At 42.8% G+C, this 23,744-nt stretch overlaps 1 protein-coding gene across 2 annotated transcripts in view; it reads right to left on the bottom strand.

The window, feature by feature from the left end:
• LOC311136902 (transcription factor RFX4) overlaps positions 1-23,744 on the bottom strand; it is a gene marked incomplete at both ends in the record, with an annotated part of 29,679 nt that overhangs the window by 5,733 nt on the left and 202 nt on the right. Inside the window, 16 exons of one of the 2 annotated variants that reach the window (XM_084171216.1) lie at positions 6,669-6,807; positions 7,250-7,415; positions 7,760-7,921; positions 8,304-8,423; positions 9,716-9,833; positions 10,473-10,567; positions 11,341-11,485; positions 11,615-11,673; positions 11,792-11,892; positions 12,487-12,650; positions 13,020-13,097; positions 15,134-15,347; positions 15,768-15,829; positions 17,136-17,259; positions 20,866-20,926; positions 21,445-21,570. In XM_084171216.1, coding sequence (XP_084027342.1) covers positions 6,669-6,807; positions 7,250-7,415; positions 7,760-7,921; positions 8,304-8,423; positions 9,716-9,833; positions 10,473-10,567; positions 11,341-11,485; positions 11,615-11,673; positions 11,792-11,892; positions 12,487-12,650; positions 13,020-13,097; positions 15,134-15,347; positions 15,768-15,829; positions 17,136-17,259; positions 20,866-20,926; positions 21,445-21,570 — 1,934 coding nt within the window. The remainder of the gene's footprint in view (positions 1-6,668; positions 6,808-7,249; positions 7,416-7,759; positions 7,922-8,303; positions 8,424-9,715; positions 9,834-10,472; positions 10,568-11,340; positions 11,486-11,614; positions 11,674-11,791; positions 11,893-12,486; positions 12,651-13,019; positions 13,098-15,133; positions 15,348-15,767; positions 15,830-17,135; positions 17,260-20,865; positions 20,927-21,444; positions 21,571-23,744) is intronic. The other variant, XM_084171217.1, reaches the window with a different exon arrangement.

The raw sequence follows: 23,744 nt of genomic DNA, 5'->3' as shown, positions 1-23,744 counted from the left end.
GTTTATGGTCCAATACCATATTTAAAATAATCCATCTACCTTGCGTATCTATTTGGACAATTTGCACATTCGGATCGAAATTACTATTAATTAATATCATCACCCCTTTTGAATTTCTTTGCCCATGGGAGAAGTATATTTCCCCCCCCCATTCTTTTTTCCACGCTACTTCATCTCGAATTGTTGAATGAGTTTCCTGTATACAATATATATCATATTCCTTCTCTTTGAGCCATGTAAATATTGTTCTTCTTTTGTTATTATCAGCTAAGCCATTACAATTATAACTGGCTATACTTATTTCACCATACACCATAATGAGATACAAGTTTCAAGTCTATTTATCATTATATATGTTTGTAAATTTACCAATAAAAAATAGCGTAATGATTGAGTGTCCATATAGCTGTACCGTGATATTTGCATTGCTAAGGAGTAACCCTTCAATTGTTCTCCACTAATTCCCCCGCTAAAGCCCCTCCCCATCCCAAGTTGAGCCGTCATCCCAGTGATCAGCATCCCCCCCACGTCCCTCCGTATCCCTAAGGCCCCGAGAGGCCAGGACCCATCCATCGAAAACAGCACACAGTGCCACCCACAAAACAGAAGCAGGTTAACCGCCAAAAGCATTTCCAATGCTTTCACCTCTATATATATATATCTATATAACTATTTTTTTTATTTTTATTATGCATATCCTATTTTCCATCATTATCAATTAATATGCGTAATAATGTCGGCAGTTCACGCATAGGATTCTAACATATAACCAGGATTGCCATTGTATTACATTTAATTCATTGACAAGCAATTATTATCCTAGCAAATAATTCCTGCGGTCCATCCCATACCCCCCCCCCCCCAACATCCCCCCCCCCCCCCCCCACAACAGATGCCAGACCAGTACACACGCACATACTCACATACTCCAACACACTCAACCCCCCTCCTCCACAATCCACCATAAAATCCGATACTCAACGGCTGTTATATCCCAGAGCCCAACTCGAGAAATAACTTGATCTACGAGTGCACATACAGTTAAAGCTGATTGAGAAAGCATGCAAATTGAGCAGAAATTGATAACAATGTGAGATTTGATGAATCTACTTAATCTATGTCAAGTCCTAGGTGATGGAGATCAGATCCACCCTCTTCACCTGAGACACAAACACTCTGATCCCCTGTTGTAACCATTTTCCCAAGCATCTCCATGCGGTCAGACCTTTGATTATTTTGTGCCACCTGGGCCACAATGATAAACCCCCTCTCTGATTGTCCGAGTGTGACCCCCTCCCCATGGGTTACTGCAGCCAGTGTTGCCAGCACTGCCACTACCTGGGTGGGCGTACCCCACTGGAATCCCCACCGGCTAGGTAAAAGGTCATCAAGGTTCTCATTAGCAGCTTTGAGAATTTCCTTGTATATTATGCTCTCCCATCATGCTCTCCCATAAATGTTGTCTCTTGTTGAATGACAACAAATACTTTATTGAAGAATCCCTATTGTTGACCAATCACCGACGAAGGGGCGTAGACTGCGGTTACCGACTTCGGCTTGCCTCTAGGAAAAAATGTTGTGTGTCCGAACAGCCGAAATAAACCTTACCTAAGTCCAAAACTAACAAAAACGTCACAAAATGTTGTCATAATATATGCATGAACTCTTCCGAACTGTTTCGGCTGGGAAGCATGCGGACTCCTTAAGTCGCCTGGATAAGAGAGGAGAGGGGGATTCAGACTGCTGAGGACCAGCTGATCTCCTCCCACTACAAAGACAGGGGAGGCTGGAGGACCCTTGACAGGAAATTACCATCAGAAAAGTCAACTCACGCCACTCGCTGCTATGGCTAAAGGCGTCAGTATGCTTCAGTTCGGCTGGCGCCTAGCTGAAGTCGGCTAGCAGAACCGAACAAGTGTGCTTGCATACTCCCTTTAAAGATCTTTGCTTGGAAAACGAGAAAAATAGAGCAATAGTAGTTTGTCCATTTTGAGATGCCGTAGCCAGTTCCTCAAAATAGTCAGAATTAATCTAAGATAACTCAAGAAATCTGTCATTAATTTGGACGTTTCTGCAGAGGAGATCTTAGTCGCGCAGTTTTACATCTAACTAAGATTTTTGGTGCAGTATTTCTCAATGAAAAAATTTGCATGAAAATGAGTTGTCTCTCATTGAATGACAACAAAGACTTTATTGAAGAATCCCTACTGTTCACCAATCACCGACGAAGGGGCGTAGACTTCGGCTACTGACTTTGGCTACCGACTTCGGCTTGCCTCTAGAAAAAAACTTGTGCCCGAACAGCCGAAGAAACCCTCACTGAAGTCCAAAACTAACAAAGAAATGTCACTAAATGTCGTCATAATATATGCACAAATTCTTCCGAACTGTTTCAGCTGGGAAGCTTACGGACGCCATTACAGTGTATGAGCTCCACTGACACCACCACCACCACAATGCTGCAGCACCCTCCTCCTCTCGCCTGCTCTTGCTCTTGTTGGAATCCTCACTCTCTCTTCTTTCACACTCACTCTTGTATTCCCCCCCGAGCATGCCATGCTATAGAGTGTGTTTTGCATACTAACAAGCCCCGTTCTCATTTACACTTCCTGTTCGCATTAACTTTCCTCTCTGATTTACCACCTTGTGTAAAATTCAACCTTACAAAAGCTAGGATGGAATTTACGCCTCGCCTACAACACAACCGGGAATATCACATCTATATTATATAGGGATGTGAATAGATATCAGAGGGAGGTCTTTATAGTGGCACGTTAAAGAAGTATGCCTTCTGATTCAATCTGCCTGATTCAATGCCACATATTTCAGTGGGTCTAGCGCCTCTGTAATGATGTACTAAGGTTATTAGGTGATTTCCCAGCTTTTCTATGTCAAATAACCCAGCAGACTGTCTAATTGTTCTCTTTGTAATGGATTTGATACAGTGTTGCACTGGCTTTCTTCCCTCTCTGCTCTGACGTCAATGAAATACAATGGAGACCCAAGCCAAGAACAACTATTGTCACCAAGTCTTGCAGGTGTGGTGAACTGTGTGAAAAGTTGGAATTGTTGACGCTGTGGCTATATTTCAGCATTATCAAACAGGCCAGAAAGATACAGTAGATGGCGCCGGAGGAGATGGCTGCCGTTTTACGGCCCTCTAACCAATTGTGTTTTTATGTGTGTTTTTTCGCGTTATTTGTAATTTATTCTGTACATAATGTTTCTGCCACCGTCTCTTGTGACCAAAAAGAGCTTCTGGAAATCAGGACAGCGATTACTCACCACGTATTGGATGAAGATTTTTTCTTCAACGAGTTGGATGCGAAGGATATTCTACAGACACCCGACAAGGCCCAAATCCCCGTCATTCGCATGAGAAAGAGACAGAGATATCGTGGACATAGGTCGGGGTACCTTGTAAGGATCAGACGGAGATAGAGTAATCTGCCTCTTCCATCAATCCTATTAGCCAACGTACAATCATTTGAAAACAAAATGGACGACCTAAGATCAAGGATATCCTACCAACGGGACATTAAAAACTGTAATATCTTATGTTTCACCGAGTCGTGGCTGAACGACGACATCGATAACATACAGCTGGCGGGATATACACTACATCGGCAGGATAGAACGGCTGACTCCGGTAAGACAAGGGGTGGCGGTCTGTGTATATTTGTAAACAACAGCTGGTGCATAAAATCTAATACTAAGGAAGTCTCAAGGTTTTGCTCGCCTGAGGTAGAGTATCTCATGATAAGCTGTAGACCACACTATTTACCAAGAAAGCTTTCTTCTATATTTTTCGTAGCTGTCTATTTACCGCCACAAACCGATGCTGGCACTAAGATTGCACTCAATGAGCTGTATAAGGCCATAAGCAAACAGGAAAACGCTCATCCAGAGGCAGCGATCCTAGTGGCCGGGGACTTTAATGCAGGGAAACTTAAATCCGTTCTACCTAATTTCTACCAGCATGTTAAATGTGCAACCAGAGGGGAAAAAAAACTCTAGACCACCTTTACTCCACACACAGAGACGCATACAAAGCTCTCCCTCGCCCTCCATTTAGCAAATCTGACCATAACTCTAACCTCCTGATTCCTGCTTATAAGCAAAAACTAAAGCAGGAAGCACCAGTGACTTGGTCAATAAAAAAGTGGTCAGATGACACAGATGCTAAGCTACAGGACTGTTTTGCTAGCACAGACTGGAATATGTTCCGTGATTCTTCCGATAGCATTGAGGAGTAGACCACATCAGTCACTGGCTTCATCAATAAGTGCATCGATGACGTCGTCCCCACAGTGACCGTACATACATACCCCAACCAGAAGCCATGGATTACAGGCAACATCCGCACTGAGCTAAAGGGTAGAGCTGCCGCTTTCAAGGAGCGGGACTCTAACCCAGACGCTTATAAGAAATCCCGTTATGCCCTCCGACGAACAATCAAACAGGCAAAGAGTCAATACAGGACTAAGATTGAATCATACTACACCGGGTCCGACGCTCGTTGGATGTGGCAGGGCTTGAAAACTATTACAGACTACAAAGGGAAGCACAGCCGCGAGCTGCACAGTGACACGAGCCTACCAGACGAGCTAAATCACTTCTATGCTCCCTTCGAGGCAAGCAACACTGAAGCATGCATGAGAGCATCAGCTGTTACGGATGACTATGTGAACACGGTCTCCGTAGCCGATGTGAGTAAGACTTTTAAGCGGGTCAACATTCACAAAGCCGCAGGGCAAGACGGATTACCAGGACGTGTACTCCGAGCATGTGCTGACCAACTGGCAAGTGTCTTCACTGACATTTTCAACATGTCCCTGACTGATTCTGTAATACCAACATGTTTCAAGCAGATCACCATAGTCCCTGTGCCCAAGAACACTAAGATAAACTGCCTAAATGACTACCGACCCGTAGCATTCACGTCTGTAGCCATGAAGTGCTTTGAAAGGCTGGTCATGGCTCACATCAACACCATTATCCCAGAAACCCTAGACCCACTCCAATTTACATACCGCCCCAACAGAACCACAGATGATGCAATCTCTATTGCACTCCACACTGCCCTTTCCCAGCTGGACAAGAGGAACACCTACGTGAGAATGCTATTCATTGACTACAGCTCAGCGTGCAACACCATAGTGCCCTCAAAGCTCATCACTAAGCTAAGGACCCTGGGACTAAACACCTCCCTCTGCAACTGGATCCTGGACTTCCTGATGGGCCAGCCCCAGGTGGTAAGGGTAGGTAACAACAAATCTGCCACACTGATCCTCAACACGGGGGCCCCTCAGGGGTGCATGCTCAGTCCCCTCCTGTACTCCCTGTTCACCCATGACTGCATGGCCAGGCACGACTCCAACACCATCATTAAGTTTGCCGACGACACAACAGTGGTAGGCCTGATCACCGACAACGATGAGACAGCCTATAGGGAGGAGGTCAGAGACCTGGCCGTGTGGTGCCAGGATAACAACCTCTCCCTCAACGTGATCAAGACAAAGGAGATGATTGTGGACTACAGGAAAAAAAAGAGGACTGAGCACGCCCCCATTCTCATCGATGGGGCTGTAGTGGAACAGGTTGAGAGCTTCAAGTTCCTTGGTGTCCAAATCACCAACAAACTATCATGGTCCAAACACACCAAGACAGTCGTGAAGAGGGCATGACAAAGCCTATTCCCCCTCAGGAGACTGAAAAGATTTGGCATGGGTCCTCAGATCCTCAAAAAGTTATACAGCTGCACCATCGAGAGCATCCTGACTGGTTGCATCACCGCCTGGTATGGCAACTGCTCAGCCTCCGACCACAAGGCACTACAGAGGGTAGTGCGTACAGCCCAGTACATCACTGGAGCCAAGCTTCCTGCCATCCAGGACCTCTATACCAGGCGGTGTCAGAGGAAGGTCCTAAAAATTGTCAAAGACTCCAGCCACACTAGTCATAGAGTGTTCTCTCTGCTATCGCACGGAAAGCAGTACCGGAGCGCCAAGTCTAGGTCCAAAAGGCTTCTTAACAGCTTCTACCCCCAAGCCATAAGACTCCTGAACAGCGAATCATGGCTACCCTGACTATTTGCATGCTGCTGCTACTCTGTTTATTATCTATGCATAGTCACTTTAACTCTATACACATGTACATATTACCTAAATTACCTCGACTAACCGGTGCCTCCGCACATTGACTCTGTACCGGTATCCCCTGTATAAAGCCTCCCTACTGTTATCTTATTTTACTGCTGTTCATTGATTATTTTTGTAATTAATTTTTTTAACTTATCTATTTTTTTTACTTTACACTTCTTTTTCTTAACTGCATTGTTGGTTAAGGGCTTGTAAGTAAGCATTTGACTGTAAGGTCTACACCTGTTGTATTCAGCGCATGTGGCAAATATTTTATTTTATTTGATATGTTGGATGACAAAGGGTCTAAAAGGGTTGAGCAAATATAAAGCCAATCTCGGCACCCAGAACCAAATGTTGTGTGTGCGCTGAGAGACTAATATAAAGCTAATGTAAGCTAACACTTTTCGACTAGATGTGCGTAGTATAAAGTTACTGAATTTTCTCCACTGTGATTCCATCCTGTATAAACCGTTAGCAGATTCTCAGGTGAATGTAGGTGCTATGGCCTGATTTGTTGGGACTGACCTGTGCAGAGGTGCGGTGGTAGGCGGGATAGTGGAGGGGGGCAGGGATACCCGGTTCATGGGCCAGACTGGGGTACTGGCTCTGGATGGAGTGGGGGTGCTGGTTTGAGTAGCTTCCGTAGTTATAGCTCCCAGTGAACCTGGAGAGCACGCACAAAAACAGGTCAACATCATGTATTCAATGTAGTACTTCAAATGTTTTCCATCAATTGTTTTGTAAGAAATCAAATAACCCCTCTATGAGAGCTCATAACCCCTCTATGACAGCTCATAACGCCCCTATAAGACCTTATAACCACCCTATGAGAGCTCATAACCCCTCTGAGAGCTCTCATAATCCCTCTATAAGAGCTTATAACCCCTCTATGACAGCTCATAACCCCCCTATGAGACCTTATAACCCCCCTTTGAGAGCTCACTACCCCCCTATGAGAGCTCATAACCCCTCTATGAGAGCTCATAACCCCTCTATGACAGCTCATAACCCCTCTATGAGAGCTCATAACCCCTCTATGACATAACCCCTCTATGAGAGCTCATAACCCCTCTATGACAGCTCATAATCCCTATATGACAGCTCACCCGTGTTCATCCCTGTGTGCGTAGACTGGCAGTCGATGGGCAGAGGAGGGAGGGGGCACTGGGGCACCACTGCGCATGCAAGGCTGCTGCTGTCCGCCCTCAGAAGGGGTGCCGCCTGACGTTGTCACTGTGTACGTAAGGGACCAGGTATATGACTGAACAGCTCCTGGCACACACAGGTAACACATACACACACAGAGACAAAGGGATTGGCACAGAGGAATCTACCTTGCCGTGACCCTTAGAAACCAACCCAATGCATGAGCACAGGCAGATAGGCCCATTCTAATAAATCATTTAATTCAACTGTTATGTATTAATTAATGTATCTTACATTATGTACTTTGTTGGACATGATCGTAACATTACCTACAGAACATGACCACAGACAAGTGGGATTGCTTCTATAGTATTGTAGCTCCAGTCTAGTATTAGCTCAATATCCAAGCAACTCTCCCCACTTACAGATTCACTCCCCAGGCCCCCAGTGTTGCTGTCTGTCTCTCTCACCTGTGGTGGTTGTGGCCCCTGTGTACTCTGGGGACTGGGCAGCAGTGGGGGAGCTGGCGGCTGGGACCCCCACTGAGGTGACAGACTTGGCCGGCGAGAAGGGCCCTGGGGACGTGGAGGTGGGCGTGGTCTCCGTCAGCATCATCTCTTCTTCTTGCTCAGCTATAAGAAGGGGTCAGAGGTCAATAAACTATTAGAGAGACATGAGGTTCTTATGTACTCAAGAGTCAATGTACCTTATACAGCATTCAATTTCAGTATTGTCAAAATACATTTAGTTATTTTTGTTGTTGTTTTAGTAGCAGCAGCAGCAGCAATACTGATTGGTAGTATGATAGGTAATTCCAAAGTCCTATACAGAAGTATTAGTAATATTATTATCAGTAGTAGTAGTAGTAGTAGTAGTAGTAGTAGTACTAGTAATTGTAGTTGTTGTGATTGTAGTAATACTAATAGTTGCAGTGGCAATGCAGTGCTGTAGTAGCAGTAGTAGCAGTATTGGAAGCAGTTCCAGTAGTAGTTGTTGACAGGGTGGTGGTCTGACCTGTGTTGCCCTCTGCCTTCATGGACCTCATGAGCTCGTTGGCCCTCTCCTGGCAGTGCAGGGACTCCAGCAGGTACAGCACATAGTCATCAAACATCAGGTGGATCAGGTGGAATGAGCCTACACACAGACAGATAGAGAGAGAGAGAGGTGAGATTCAAGTTACTCCGCCCAGTACACTGCCCTGAACTTTAGTCACTGTTACTAGCCGGCTACCACCCGGTACTCTACCCTGCACCTTAGAGGCTGCTTTGCCCTATGTACATAGAGTCATTGAACACTGGTCACTGTTTTACCCACTTTATATGTATATACTGTATTATAGTCATGGTTCATCTGATATAACTACTGCTGAACACACCTTTGCTCTGACCTTTCGGGCAGGCTTCGCAAAACTGCAGTACACCATTGACTGCATCATAGCAGCACACTCAACTGAACAGGCAGTGTGAAGGAGAAGAACGACTGGGCAGTCATTGTCATCAAAAGAGACAGGGGGGCTGTTTCTTGTTTCCGGGTACAAAGTCACTGCCCCCAATATGACGACTGACCCCTGGGTCTGGTATGGGAGATGACTGAGACTGTCGCTGGGGAAGGAAAGGAGTGTGACACAATCGTGACATTGTGCTGGTCACTCCAGCCATCGTGCGCATAATAAACACCAGTGGCTATTCAGGGAACGGAGCAGTGCAATCCTGCCTGGTCATAAAATGGAAAAGATAGGCAAACAGATTGGGGAAGGGAGGATGGGGTAGCCATTGTTAATTAGCTGTTTTTGCACAGAGAGCTGCTTTATCAAAACACTGCAACCAGCTGTGGCTTTGATATTCACAGACAGGCCTGAAGGGGAGAGGAGAGGAGAGGAGAGGAGAGGAGAGGAGAGGAGAGGAGAGGAGAGGAGAGGAGAGGAGAGGAGAGGAGAGGAGAGGAGAGGAGAGGAGAGGAGAGGAGAGGAGAGGGAAGCCATTTTTGGCATGGCCCCTATATCTTTCAGTGCCTTGGTCATGCACCGCTAGATAGTAAAGTAAAGGCTAGGGGGGCCATGCCAGCAAGGCAGCCATTTTACGACCACACTTTCCCCGTTTTGGATTGGGAGAACAATCGAAGGGGATTCTCTGCCGAGTCTGTGCATAACTTTTCTTATTATAATTTCCCAAAAATGGGGTGAGGGGCTTAAACTACTTTTGGACCTATGTGCATAGTAGTATATTCACATCTCAGTTCAGCAAGTTATGGGGCAATGCCCTGGGTAATCTGTTAGTGTTCTTCAAAGTCTATTCTAGTCAACTTCTGTCTGACACTAGTGACACCAGCAATATGCTCCAATAACGTTACATAACCCCACTAAAGCAAACGTATTTCCTGTGTCGGCTGATACATGCCCCAGCCCAATGTTAGATCCAACCACTCACCGAAGCTAGGCGCACTGTGGAGGGTCATATCCCGGATGACTCGTGTCCCGAAGCACGACCACATGAGCAGGAACTGCTGGGCCACCTTCTTCAGGCACCCAGGCCTCTTCCCTGCCACCTTAAGGGGACATTTCCATGAGAAAAGAAGGGGAAGGGTTGGGGAGGGAGAGAATTAACCCCTGGGTTCGTATTGGGGCTTAACCCTCAGGAATGAAAAACACGTCAACAAGTCAACTATTTAATTTGCCCCTGGGGACAAGCCTTCCCATTGAACCATTGTCTGGGGAGTCCAGGACGTTGCCAAGGCAACAACATTTTACAAGCCCATATCTGGAGCATAATGGCGCAAATGGGAGCCATGAAGACATCATTAACTAGGAGGATGGCAGCGCGAGTGGCTCTGCGTCAGCAAGTCATGGAGAAACGGATGTCATTCAAATGCATCGTTTATTTTTAAAGGGCCATAATCCTTACTGATTTGCTGTATAAATATACTTCAACAATAAAATAACACATCGTCGTCCAGAATGGCCTTGGTAAATGTAACACATACGTCAGTGTGGACATTTCTAGGGGACAATTTAAGAGGTTATTTCTATAGTTTCCACTTACGAACAGTATACACCTGTAGCGATGTAGAAAGCACATGCCTCAAGAGGATTTCTGGAAGTTTTCTGATGATACATCCTAGATCTTAACAGGGCATAAAAAAAATATGTTTTTGTGGTAAAATGAAGTAATGAGTTCTTTAACTGACCTTGACAACACAGCGGTCCACCATGGAGTCCAGCCACTCTATGTAGGCCTCTATAGGAGACTGCTCCTCCAGCAGATGGTCAAACTCCTGGTACACTGAGAGGGGAAGGAGACGAGACCTGCATTTAGCCACAGTTTGTCAACACATAGCCTATGTCATCATTCAGGGCACATACATTTGTAACTGGTGGAGGATGTCCCATACTTGTCTACCCAGATGAGAGTCTTGACAGATAGCAATTTGGATCAAATGAAGAGGTGGAAAAGTTGTAGTGTGTGGACCTAAATTACCATTAGTTAAATCAATCAAACTACCAAAACCAGCAGCCTATACAGTATGTCTTGTATGTGGCTATGTTTCTTACTTGTTGTTATAGTGCATCATTTCTCTCTGTCTAACAGAACAGAATGAGAGTGGGACATTGAAATAGCTTCTTTATGCAACAACACCAGCCAATCTGTGACCTGTGACCCTATCACGGCCATTTCAGGGGGTTGACGCTGAAATGAATTTGAGATGCTCCACGGGGTGTTTCAGAGCAGAGTCAACTTGCTTAACCTTTCAGCCTCCATCATTAAGGCTTGACTTTCCTGGCCGTGGGAATGATTGTCCAATGGCTGACATCTACTGTGTGTTATTGGCGGCTGTGTGTGTGAGAGTGTGGGAGTGAAGTGCATTTCTCTCCTACAATGCTATGAAGGAGAGCAAGGAATTTAAGTAAAGTGTATTGGAGCACAATAGGATTGTTTAGAATGGGGATTCTAGGCTTCTTGACTAAACGTAACTTAATATGAATGCTGCTACAGGGATTGTGTATGTGTGTGCATTTGTGTCTGCGTCCCTACGCGTGTGCTTGTCTTGCCCTTACAGTGGATGATGAGCCGCCGGTGCTCCTCCCGTGTGTCCTCCATGGTGTAAAGTGTCTGCTTGGTGATGCTGTTCAGGTCCACGTTCCTCCAGTCCTCCATCATCTGAAAGGTGATGTCTGCACTGTGGATCACCGTCCGCGATGCCTTTCCGGAGACACATCAACACACACATTATCAGATAGTACATTATTAGATAGTGATACACACTGCATATACCTTTATCAGTCATATCTTCATATTGACTTCATTACATTGATACAGTGATGTAGCTACCTGACATAGATGGTTCAAAGATGTCTGCCGCTTGAGAACCTGAGAAAATCTTCTAGATACTGTGGATAAAAGGGAGAGGAAATATTAACTGTTATGGTTTATACAGAATACCATTTAGCTATCGGAACCTATTTTCTAAAATCTGTAACGATTTTATTTTTCAATGCAGACACCTACATTCGAATTTGATATTCCTCAGGTTTTCAGGCAGGTCGTGAAGTGCTATTTTAAGCCACTCATCCAGCTGTTTGGCAAACTTCCGGATCACCTGGGTCAAACTGGATCAACACATGTAGAGTACACCTAAATTACATCACAAATAACTGAGGCAAATCAAGAGCTTGGGACTATAAGGTTCTATCTGTATTTTTGCTAAAAATGAGTTATTGACATAGTCTTGTTCTGTTCAATGTTCTCTACCCATATATACTCTAAATACCCCAATGTCGTTAAGTTAAAAATAAGAAAAAAATTGCTGACACCATTCAAACCAATGAGGGTTCGGAACTTTAAAGCCAAATATCTCAGAATCATAGAACCTTATGCCCACTGGGCACAGATGTCAATTCAACTTCTATTCCACGTTGGGTCAACTTAATTTTATTGAAATTACGTGGAAACAACGTTGATTCAACCAGTGTGTGCCCAGTGGGAAGCTCTCGAAATGGCAAGTTTGCCATGTCAGTCTTTTTAAACAAACAATTCACACGTCAAAGTATGTTTAAAACAATTATGTGGCTCTCATGGACTGTCAGTCTTTGCATTCATAACTGTGTCCATGAATTGTAGATGTTGGGCTGAAACACAGGATTGTGGCATTAGTGATCGCTGGGGAGTGGATAGGAGCTACAGTACACAACACATGCACTCACCTATCAGGCAGTGCTTGAAGGACAGTGGGCATGAGAACCCCAGAGATTGCCTTGTAGAGGATGGAGTCACAGACGCCAACGATGTTGACCACAGTGGAGGAGCCCAGGACAGGGAGCATGTGGGGGGGCATGCCCTGCCAAAAGTGCAGCAGGAAGCTCTGGACCTGGAGACACCCAAGAGAGGAGGGTTATTGTCTTAATGTCACATACAATACAACTAAAGAGACTAGAGAGACTAAAACAATATTTCTCATGAGATTAATTCAGGTTAGAAGTCGTTTTTTGTGACAGACTGGTAACATAACACATTTGGTTAAGGGTTCTGAGATTAGGTTCAAACTAAACTGTATCTCATGAAAATGGGAGGTTTTAATTTGGAAGTCCAAGAACATTTAGCTCATAATCTTTTCTGTTACCAATTTCAACAAGAGAGTTAAAAAAGTCCACAAAAAAAATAACCACAAAGTCCTGTTACATTTACTGGGGCTGGTAAATAAAGGGGCATAAGATCGACAGATATATAAGTGGCTTGCCTCGTCAAAGTTTGCGCGTATTACTGTATCCAGTATCCTCTGGCAGTGAGTTCTGTACATCATGATGAACGTTGACACCTGTGGGAAAATGTAACGAACACTGAGTATTCAAATCCCTTGACTTTTTCCACATTTTGTTAAGTAACAGCCTTATTCTAAAATGGATTAAATTGTTTTTTTCCCTCATCAATCTACACACAATACCCCATAATGACAAAGCAAAAACAGTTAATTTGACATTTTTGCAAATTATTTTAAATAAAAAACTGAAATCACATTTACATAAGTATTCAGACCGTTTACTTTGGTGAAGCACTTTTGGCAGCGATTACAGTCTCGAGTCTTCTTGAGTATGACGCTACAAGCTTGGCACACCTGTATTTGGGGAGTTTCTCCCATTCTTTTCTGCAGATCCTCTCAAGCTCTGTCAGGTTAGATGGGGAGCGTCACTGCACAGCTATTTTCAGGTCTCTCAAGAGATGTTCAATCGAGGTTCAAGTCCGGGCTCTGGCTGGGCCACTCAAGGACATTCAGAGACTTGTCCCGAAGCCACTCCTGCGTTCTCTTGGCTGTGTGCTTAGGGTCGTTGTCCTGTTGGAAGGTGAACCTTCACCCCTGTCTAACGCTTGGCATTCAGGCCAAAGAGTTCAATCTTGGTTTCATCAGACCTGAGAATCTTGTTTCTCATGGTCTGAGAGTGCTTTATGTGCCTTTTGGCAAACTCCAAGCGGGCTGTCATATGCCTTTTTTACTGAGGAGTTGCTTCCGTCTGGCCACTCTACCATCAAGGCCTGATTGGTGGCGTGCTGCAGAGGTGGTTATCCTTCTGGCAGGTTCTCCCATCTCCACAGAGGAACTCTGGAGCTCTGTCAGAGTGACCATCAGGTTTTTGGTCACCTCCCTGATCAAGGCCCTTCTCCCCCGATTGCTCAGTTTGGTCGGGGGGCCAGCTCTAGGAAGAGTCTTGGTGGTTCCAAACTTCTTCAATGTAAGAATGATGGAGGCCACTGTGTTCTTGGGGACCTTCAATGCTGCAGACATTTTTTTGTACCCTTCCCCAGATCTGTGCCTTGACACAATCCTGTCTCGGAGCTCTACGGACAATTCCTTCGACCTCATGGCTTGGTTTTTCTTCTGACATGCACTATCAACTGTGGGACCTTATATAGACAGGTGTGTGCCTTTCCAAATAATGTCCAATGAATTGACTTTACCACAGGAGGACTCCAATCAAGTTGTAGAAACATCTCAAGGATGATTAATAGAAACAGGATGCACCTGAGCTCAATTTCGAGTCTCATAGCAAAGGGTCTGAATACTTATGTAAATAATGTATTTCTGTTCTTAATTTTTTATGAATTTGCAAAAATGTCTAAAAACCTGTTTTCGCTTTGTCATTATGGGGTATTGTGTGTAGATCGATGAGGGAAAAAATGTATTTAATCCATTTTAGAATAAGTCTGTAACGTAACAAAATGTGGAAAAAGTAAAGGGGTCTGAATACTTTCCGAAAGCACTGTAACTGCATGGCAGTAACGGAGTTCAAGTCTGTATCACATTGCTACTTATCAAAGGGACATCCTGTTTCTTAGTGACATTCTTAGTGAATGACCAGGATGCTGCTTCAGTTGGGATACATTCTAATCAGTGAACTGGCTTCAACTGTACAGTATATATACGGTAGCTAGTGTTTTCAAGTGATTATAATACACAAAGGGATTGATACGAAAAACAAGACAATAAATCCCTTCCAAAAGCATCAGCACCAATAAATACCTGCAACAGGTCCCACACCAAAACTATGTTACATAAAACCGGCTTTAGAGATCAGCAACTCACAAACCATTGAAAATGATGGCCCCCTCTTTTAAAAGCAGGACAGCTAGAGCTTGTCCTTTGTCCGGCACTGGATCTTATTATCTCCCCACAAGATTAAGAGTTAGTGAGGAGCCAGCAGCATATAAATCCTCAAGGTCCTTCTTCTCTAAACCCAGACTCAGTGAAGGTCCGGGCCAGATAAAAGGAGAGAGCCAGAGGGTGCGAGAGGGGCAAAAGGTTGGTTGGATGAGAGAGGAGGGGGTTGTGGGGCTGGGATGTTTTAGAGTCCTGTTTACCTTCTCTTCTGGCAGACTGGCAGGCAGATTTAGGTCTTTGACATTTGGAAAGTCTGGCAGGAGCGTCCCCAGTTTGGAGCGTGGTGAATACGCCACTGTCTGCTTGGTGACCTCCTTCTTGCCCGTCTCGTTCACCCACGCCGCCCCCTTCTTGGAGTACATCACGTCGTAGTACTGGGAGCTCTCCTTCACAGCGATGCCATAGTAGTGGTACCTTTAGGGAATAGTTGATAGTTAAAGAGGTGTATAAATGGTAAAGAAAGTTGCAGTCATCTTTTCTTGCTGTGGATTTATATGACCAACATTTCCACTAAAGAGCCTTAATCAGGGTGTGAGGGCGTGGCCTGTCATCATATGATTTTGAGGGGTTGCATCCTCATATGGTGAAGAGTACTGGCTTGAAGAATCCTTAAAAGCAGGCTCTCGCTTTCCACTATCTCCATCCAATTACCATTCTCCTATACTGAGTATTTTTACATTGAAAGGTTGAGGTTTTAACTTTCATCATACAATACAATTATACTTCTCTTGAATTAATGAAAAAATGATCAAAACCAATGTGCACAAAGAAAGACATGACAGCTTATGCATTGAGGTATTTTGATCAGAAAAGTAGAAAACAACATTGACTTACTTTGACTGGCCCCTGGTCCCCAGTCTTCTTGTGGTCAGTTGTGGAAACTGTTGTCTAATAATCTGTTAGAATCAGAGAATTAGAAGTGTATCAATTATTTTTCCTCTGTCAGATTTTTCATGCTTTTTGAGGTGTATATCCCCCATGTAAAGGACCTGTTAAAAATGAAGTATCACTCTTGACAGTGATATCATACTGTAGATGTAAAGGAAGTGATACACTAAAAGGACAACCCAAGAAAAAAGTCCACAATTTCCTCAGCTAGCGGCTGAAGTAACTAGCCCATCCAGAATTATTAATATTCATGTACAGCTCATAAAGAATGACAGGAAAATCCATATTGAACATATCAATGAATCAAGTGAAAGTATCTCAAATGTTTTGGGCCAGTATCTGTTCAATGAGGTCTGTTCTAGACGTGAAGAGCTGTGAAGTTCCCAGAGCCTTAACCTCAGGGAGGTCTGTACTGGAAAAAAAAAGGCTTTGGGAACCATACATTTTTACATGTTCAGAGGTATTATTTTTTATATATTAAAAACCTCTCCAAAATCTCTCCCCCTCGCTCCTTCTCCCCCTCTCCCTCTTTCTTTTTGTCCATGATATTGGCTCCTTGGTTCAGCTCCCGGTGCAGAAACTTTAGCAAACAGTGGAGCTTTCCATTGTGCGGGATGAAAAAAGAGGCCAAGCTGTGAAGTTTCTGTCAGGCCCCGCTTGATAAATGAGCAGACAGGGAGGCAGCCTGGGCCCTCGCTTGTTTTTTTGTCCCGAATCAATGAAGCCTTCCTAAAGGACACCCCACACTGCTCCAGCCACTGATCTAACATTCCGCAACATCTCACCCTTCCAAATTTCCTTTAATTACACATTAATCCAGGCCCCTTCTTTTTTTCAATATCCTCCGACAGGAGCTGGGGGGGTGGGGGACCAGGGGTGGGATGAGGATGGGGCTGGGGGTCAGGGTCCGGGTGTTCGGGGTGGCTGGGAGTAGGTGGGTAGAGGGGCTTGTTTTCTCTAGCTGTGTAACCAGTCCAGCGGTTTTCAGAGGAACCATCAGTGGACTGTTCCGTTGGCTCTCAATAACTACATGTGGATTTTACTTTCCAAATATACCGTAACAAGCCATGAGCCTGATTTACATACACAATCAGTAAGCATACTTGTTCAATGCTGCTTATTTCCCCCCTTCATGTTTTACTAATGTCTATGAAGAAGATAGTTCTAATAGATGGTAACCTTCCTACGCAGGTATAGCCTACTGCACTTTCTGTGAAGTATTATGTTCACAAAATTAGTTTGGGCTCAACCAAGCAGTCCCTCCTAAGTTTCCTGTTAAACTGGTCAGTGACGGGGCAGAGTGCTGTGTCCTACCTTCCCAAAGCTGGCGGCGTTGACAGGCTGTGTGTCGTGCTTCTCACAGAAGTCCAGGTAGTGCATGTAGAGAGCACTGCGGGGGATACAAACCCCTTCTGCAATCTCATAGTTCTCCTCCAGCCTGTAGGTGAAAAGCAGACCTGTCAATCAATCCCCACAAAATAACATGGACTTCTTACTGACCTCAAAGACATCTCTAGTCTGGCATCTACCGGCATCCAAATAAAGTGTTACCCAGTTTACTCCTTTACTTATTCAGTCAACAGCAGGTTATTTTCTAGTGGACCATATTAGATGAACAATCTAACCTAAATTAGGAGCTACTTTGGGAAATTACACGTGGATTTATTTTACAACATCTGGGAAAGACGGAACTACAACCATCAGTTCACTACATAATATCTCTACTGTATAGCATAAATACATCACAAAACTAAGCATTACAACATGCTTCAAAGTACTAGAAAACACTTATCGGTTGCTCCAATAATACATTGAAAATAGACGATAAATTGGGGCATATAAAGTTGTGATGAAGCACTCTTAATAGCATACATGTTATAGCATACAAAATTCTGGATGATAAAAAAGTTATTTTGAACATCTCATGAACATAAAATGAACTGCGATGTCTGCAATTACTCATTAGTATCAAGAGACTATGTACACCTGTATTTTAAGTGCAAAATAAAGCAAAGACTGTTATTTTATCTGTCTTATTACAGAGCAGTGTTAAATAAGAACATTTCACAAGAATCCTCAATATTATGTCTCATGAACACCTCCCTCAAGCAATAAACCAAAACAAAAAGGGCCATTTCAGAAGTGAGATGAAAATGGGAAGTTCCCTCACTGCTGTTGAAGTGTGAATGACTGTGTAATCCCTGGGGACCTAAAACGCTCCTCTATATTCATGTAGACCAGGTATGTCTATCTAAATAGGAATCTATGTATATGACAACAACACTATGAACATTTGAACATCTTGAAGAACGATCTGGCCTTAATGGCCATGTACTCATATAATCTCCATCCGGCACAGCAAGAAGAGGACTGGCCACCCCTCAGAGCCTGGTTCCTCTCTAGGTTTCTTCCTAGGGTCCTGCCTTTCTAGGGAGTTTTTCCTAGCCACCGTGCTTCTACATCTGCATTGCTTGCTGTTTAGGGTTATAGGCTGGGTTTCTGTATAAGCACTTTGTGACATCTGCTGATGTAAAAAGGGCTTTATAAATACATTTGATTGATTGAACACTACACAAACCATCCCGCCTCGACTACAGTGGCATGAAAATGACTGATAAACACATATTCACCACCCTTCAAAAAAGTACATCTCCAACAAACAGACTGATCAAGTGTTTTCACCAGTGTGCTTTCACCAGAAGGAATTAAATATAAAATACAGACAACAAATAATTAAAAGAAGAAGAATGTCTTGATACAGTGCCTTGCAAAAGTATTCATCCCCCTTGGCATTTTTCCTATTTTGTTGCATTACAACCTGTAATTTAAATGGATTTTTATTTGGATTTCATGTAATGGACATACACAAAATAGTCCAAATTGGTGAAGTGAAATGAAAAAAATAACTTGTTTCAGGAAAAAAAATAGAAATAAAAAAAATAAAAGTGGTGCGTGCATTTGTATTCACCCCCTTTGCTATGAAGCCCCTAAATAAGATCTGGTGCAACCAATTACTTTCAGAAGTCATATAATTAGTTAAATAAAGTCCACCTGTGTGCAATCTAAGTGTCACATGATCTGTCTCATGATCTCAGTACATATACACCTGTTCTGAAAGGCCCCAGAGTCTGCAACACCACTAAGCAATGGGCACCACCAAGCAAGTGGCACCATGAAGACCAAGGAGCGCTCCAAACAGGTCAGGGACAAAGTTGTGGAGAAGTACAGATCAGGGTTGGGTTATAAAAAAATATCCGAAACTTTGAACATCCCACGGAGCACCATTAAATCCATTATAAAAAAATTGAACGAATATGGCACCACAACAAACCTGCCAAGAGAGGGCCGTCCACCAAAACTCACACAGGCAAGGAGGGCATTAATCAGAGAGGCAACAAAGAGATCAAAGATAACCCTGAAGGAGCTACAAAGCTCCACAGCGGAGATTGGAGTCTCTGTCCATAGGACCACTTTAAGCCGTACACTCCACAGAGCTGGGCTTTACGGAAGAGTGGCCAGAAAAAAGCCATTGCTTGAAGAATAAAATAAGCAAACACATTTGGTGTTCGCCAAAAGCCATGTGGGAGACTCCCCAAACATATGGAAGAAGGTACTCTGGTCAGATGAGACTAAAATTGAGCTTTCTGGCCATCAAGGAAAACGCTATGTCTGGCGCAAACCCAACACCTCTCATCACCCCAAAAACACCATCCCCACAGTGAAAGCATGGTGGTGGCAGCATCATGCTGCCACCACCATGGGAAACTGGTCAGAATTGAAGGAATGATGGATGGTGCTAAATACAGGGAAATTATTGAGGGAAACCTGTTTCAGTCTTCCAGAGATTTGAGACTGGGACGGAGGTTCACTTTCCAGCAGGACAATGACCCTAAGCATACTGCTAAAGCAACACTCAAGTGGTTTAAGGGGAAACACTTAAATGTCTTGGAATGGCCTAGTCAAAGCCCAGACCTCAATCCAATTGAGAATCTGTGGTATGAATCTGTGTAGTCCCCTGTAGCTCAGTTGGTAGAGCATGGCGCTTGCAATGCCAGGGTTGTGGGTTCGTTTCCCACGGGGGACCAGTATGAAAATGTATGCACTCACTAATTGTAAGTTGCTCTGGATAACAGCGTCTACTAAATGACTCAAAATGTTTTAAAAAATTAATGACTTCAAGATTGCTGTACACCAGCGGAACCCATCCAACTTGAAGGAGCTGGAGCAGTTTTGCCTTGAAGAATGGGCAAAAAGCCCAGTGGCTAGATGTGCCAAGCTTATAGAGACATACCCTAAGAGACTTGCAGCTGTAATTGCTGCAAAAGGTGGCTCTACAAAGTATTGACCTTGGGGGGGTTGAATAGTTATGCACGCTCAAGTTTTCTGTTTTTTTTGTCTTATTTCTTGTTTGTTTCACAATAAAAAATATTTTGCATCTTCAAAGTAGTAGACATGTTGTGTAAATCAAATGACACAAACCCCCCAAAAAATCAATTTTAATTCCAGGTTGTAAGGCAACAAAATAGGAAACATGCCAAGGGGGGTGAATACTTTCGCAAGCCGCTGTATAGCCAGCTTCCTGTTTTAATTTTGTCTAATGCATATTATTCCCTTCTGAACATAACAGGTGCAACTACACAGGTCTCTGGTCCTATGAATGCATTAAAATATATTACAATTATGTCCTTCATCTTTACATGATTCAATGATATAGGCCATTACATGAGAAGACTGTATACAGAGAATCCTCAAACATATTTTTGCAAACAATATAAGAACAAAATAGGGGAATGCTCTTGTAAACTTGATCAACAAACAAAAAGCTAAATTGCAAATGCCCAAAATAATAAAAAATAAATGTGCAGAATAGTTCATGCATTGAAGACATTGAATTAGCATTATATCTCTAGAATTACAGCTTTAGGACAATGCAACATTATGCAAATCTGATTGGATGTTGTTGGACCAAGTTACAGACTTTCACAAAAAAGTACATAACATAATAAACAGGTTAGGAAAGAGGTGAATATACACAAACACTTACCATTGTAGGGTAGCTGGTGTTGAATGGGGTTTAGATGCCCTGTTGTTTTCTTTCTCCTCATCTTTCACAGACAAAAAATGAATGTGTCAACTATTTTCAACCATCACACCTCTTCAATTAAGTACTTAGGCAGAGCAATATAAAGAAAATAAAAAATAACCAATTGCTGTGAATAAAAAATAAAAAATTCAATCTAAACTGAACAAGGCTAAAAGGTTGACGCTAAAACTAAAAAAAAAAGTGATAATTTCTCTCTTTATCCAACTATTTTACTCTGCAACAATATTATGATTAATGTAAATCAGTGGATTATCAGGGACATCTGTTATTGACACGTTTTGTAAATAAAGGTGTGTGCTTTATTTGCACAAATTCCAATCCTACAAGTGCACTGACTTTTGCCATATTTTGCGCATTTTATTATTGCGCACCTTATTATAGCAAATATCAATTTAGTTTAATCAATAGCACTCTTAATTTAGGCCCATGACAATAGATTATTTCAAGAGATATTTATCCATTACTTTATGAGTTGGAATAATAAATACAACATTATAGCGTTACACAGTCACTGCTTACTTTCGTCATTGGACGTATTCCCCAGGGACGTGTGACTGGAATACCGCTTGCTCTCGCTCTCGTTGAGGCATCTTTCAATCCAGCTCTCTAGAAAATGGCAAGATGGCCCACAGATCAGGGAAAAGCCTACAGGAATTTACAATTGTAGGTTTCTTTCTGTGGCCCACATGAGGATTAATTATTTATTCATTTGGGCTATGGCCCATCAAAATGTGGCAACAATTGGGTGGTCAGATTTGTCCAATATTTGGTTAGCCTACTCTATTGGCCCTAATCAATATAGGGCCTATTTTAAGATGTGGTTCACAAAAAAAGTAACTTAAATAAATCTAAATCTAACAATCAAATTTGGATAGGTTTATCAAAAGTTGACTTTGCTAAAGCTGCATCTGCAACAGGTGGCCTTTTTAAAACTTCATTTTAAAACACATTTTGCCAAATGCAAAATAAATGGCCATAAACTCAGTCTATCTCATATCTAAACAGTGCACAACCAGTTGCATATCACTGCCTACACACACTCATTTGGTCACTAATGTGACAGAGCAATTCGACTACAATCGATTGTTGGGGCCTAGCGCAGCTGTGCTTCTATTTGAAATGTTTTCACCACAACTGCAGGAATCATTCCTTGTTCTTGGGGGGACTACAAGCGCGCACACTTGCCAAATTGAGCCCGCACTCATTGCTAGAGCAGCCTCGTGACACAGAAGCCTTTGTCCCATTCTAATTTCTACTTAGAAATAGCTCAACTGGTGTCCTTTCTTGGGACAGAAACCCTTCTAATATTTCTCGTAGTCCTGTAGATCCTGTTTCCCGCACGACAACAATCACCATAGTAGCAGTTACCAGGTTTTACTGTTGGCAAGGCAACCTGTTCCATCTCATCAGAAGGGGTTAGAGAATTGGTCATGGAAATGGAAAAGTTTAGAGACTCTGAACTATCAGAATAAATGAATATTAGACACCTTTTGGTTGATGAGTGGCACGCGCTGTTACAATAAATAGCCTAAGAAATAAGCTAGAATGCTTTATCTCATGCATAAAAGCAAAAGTGTAGTCTATGCCTAATTTATCAACTATGATCTTTGCAAAGCCCTCCTATTCAATAGCCTTAGGTCAGGCATTCGTTTTTATTTGTAAGAACAGAACATTATGATTAGGCTACCTAACATTGTTTACAATCCACAAGTTGACCAGAGAACACGTGCTGTCATCAGGTCCATCAAGTTTAAAGGAATTATCAGATTAATAAACTAAAATAATCATTATTGTCATCATCATCATTATTTATAATAATATCACCATCATAGATTATTATTATTAGACCAATTATCACAATTAATACCAGTACATTATTAGGCAGAAGTGTAATTTATTTCATTGTCTTGTGCACTAGACTAGCTGATACTTTAAAATGTTTCCCCAGTCATTGATGAAGTTAGTCCACTGAGGTGAAAATAATTATCCATTGTAGCACTGATCCTTAGGTTGTAATTGAATCATTTGCCATGAGCACAGATAAGGTAGAGCTCTAAATAATTGGATTAAATTCGATCAACGGGCTAAACGGATCTCTGATAATTTTATAGGCACACTCTTTCATGTTAACCAACTCCCCACCAGACAGTGAATTACCATAAACAGCAGGTGGGAAAAACTCCCCGATTAATATTCAGTAAAGTAAATAAATGCGCGAGCCTATAGCCTAATAAAATTATGTATGACGTTAGATTGAGAGCACAAGTAGAAAAACGCATAGCTAAAGCCGCGACATTCATTATAACTAATTATATCCTACATCTGCATATTATGGCTATGTTTCTATAATCGCCTTATCTGAACATTTTTAAAAGCGCACTTTTCAGAAGCAGGCGATCTCCGTTACTTTTGCGATACAATACATTTACCATAAACATTTCGTTTTTGATATTAAATCGAATTTACTTTAGGCTACTTCTTGCGTCATGCCGTGCGACTTTATCCTGCTGCGGGCGACTGGCCGCTTATTTCCCCCAGAAGTTGTTTACAAGAAGCAGGTGCATGACAGGCTACATGCGCCTCGAAGGCTTGGAAGATACTTTTTACCCAAAGAGATTGAAAACGTTTAGGAATCCTGCTTTAATTTGCTGAATGTAGTCTAATAGTTTAAATTTGATTACTGCTCCTTAATCAAGGTTAAGGCACAAAATAAATGTCCTAATGTCATTCCATAATCAAACCATCCCTTAAACCAGCTTTTTGTTGGTATATATTTGTCATGAATTAATGGCACAAAACCACAATGCCTCTTTTGTTGA

This window comes from Coregonus lavaretus (assembly GCF_964263955.1).
Source record: "Coregonus lavaretus genome assembly, chromosome: 11".
NCBI lineage: Eukaryota > Metazoa > Chordata > Actinopteri > Salmoniformes > Salmonidae > Coregonus > Coregonus lavaretus.
Note: the sequence above shows the minus strand (reverse complement) of the source record. Positions and strands in the feature narration are given on the sequence as shown.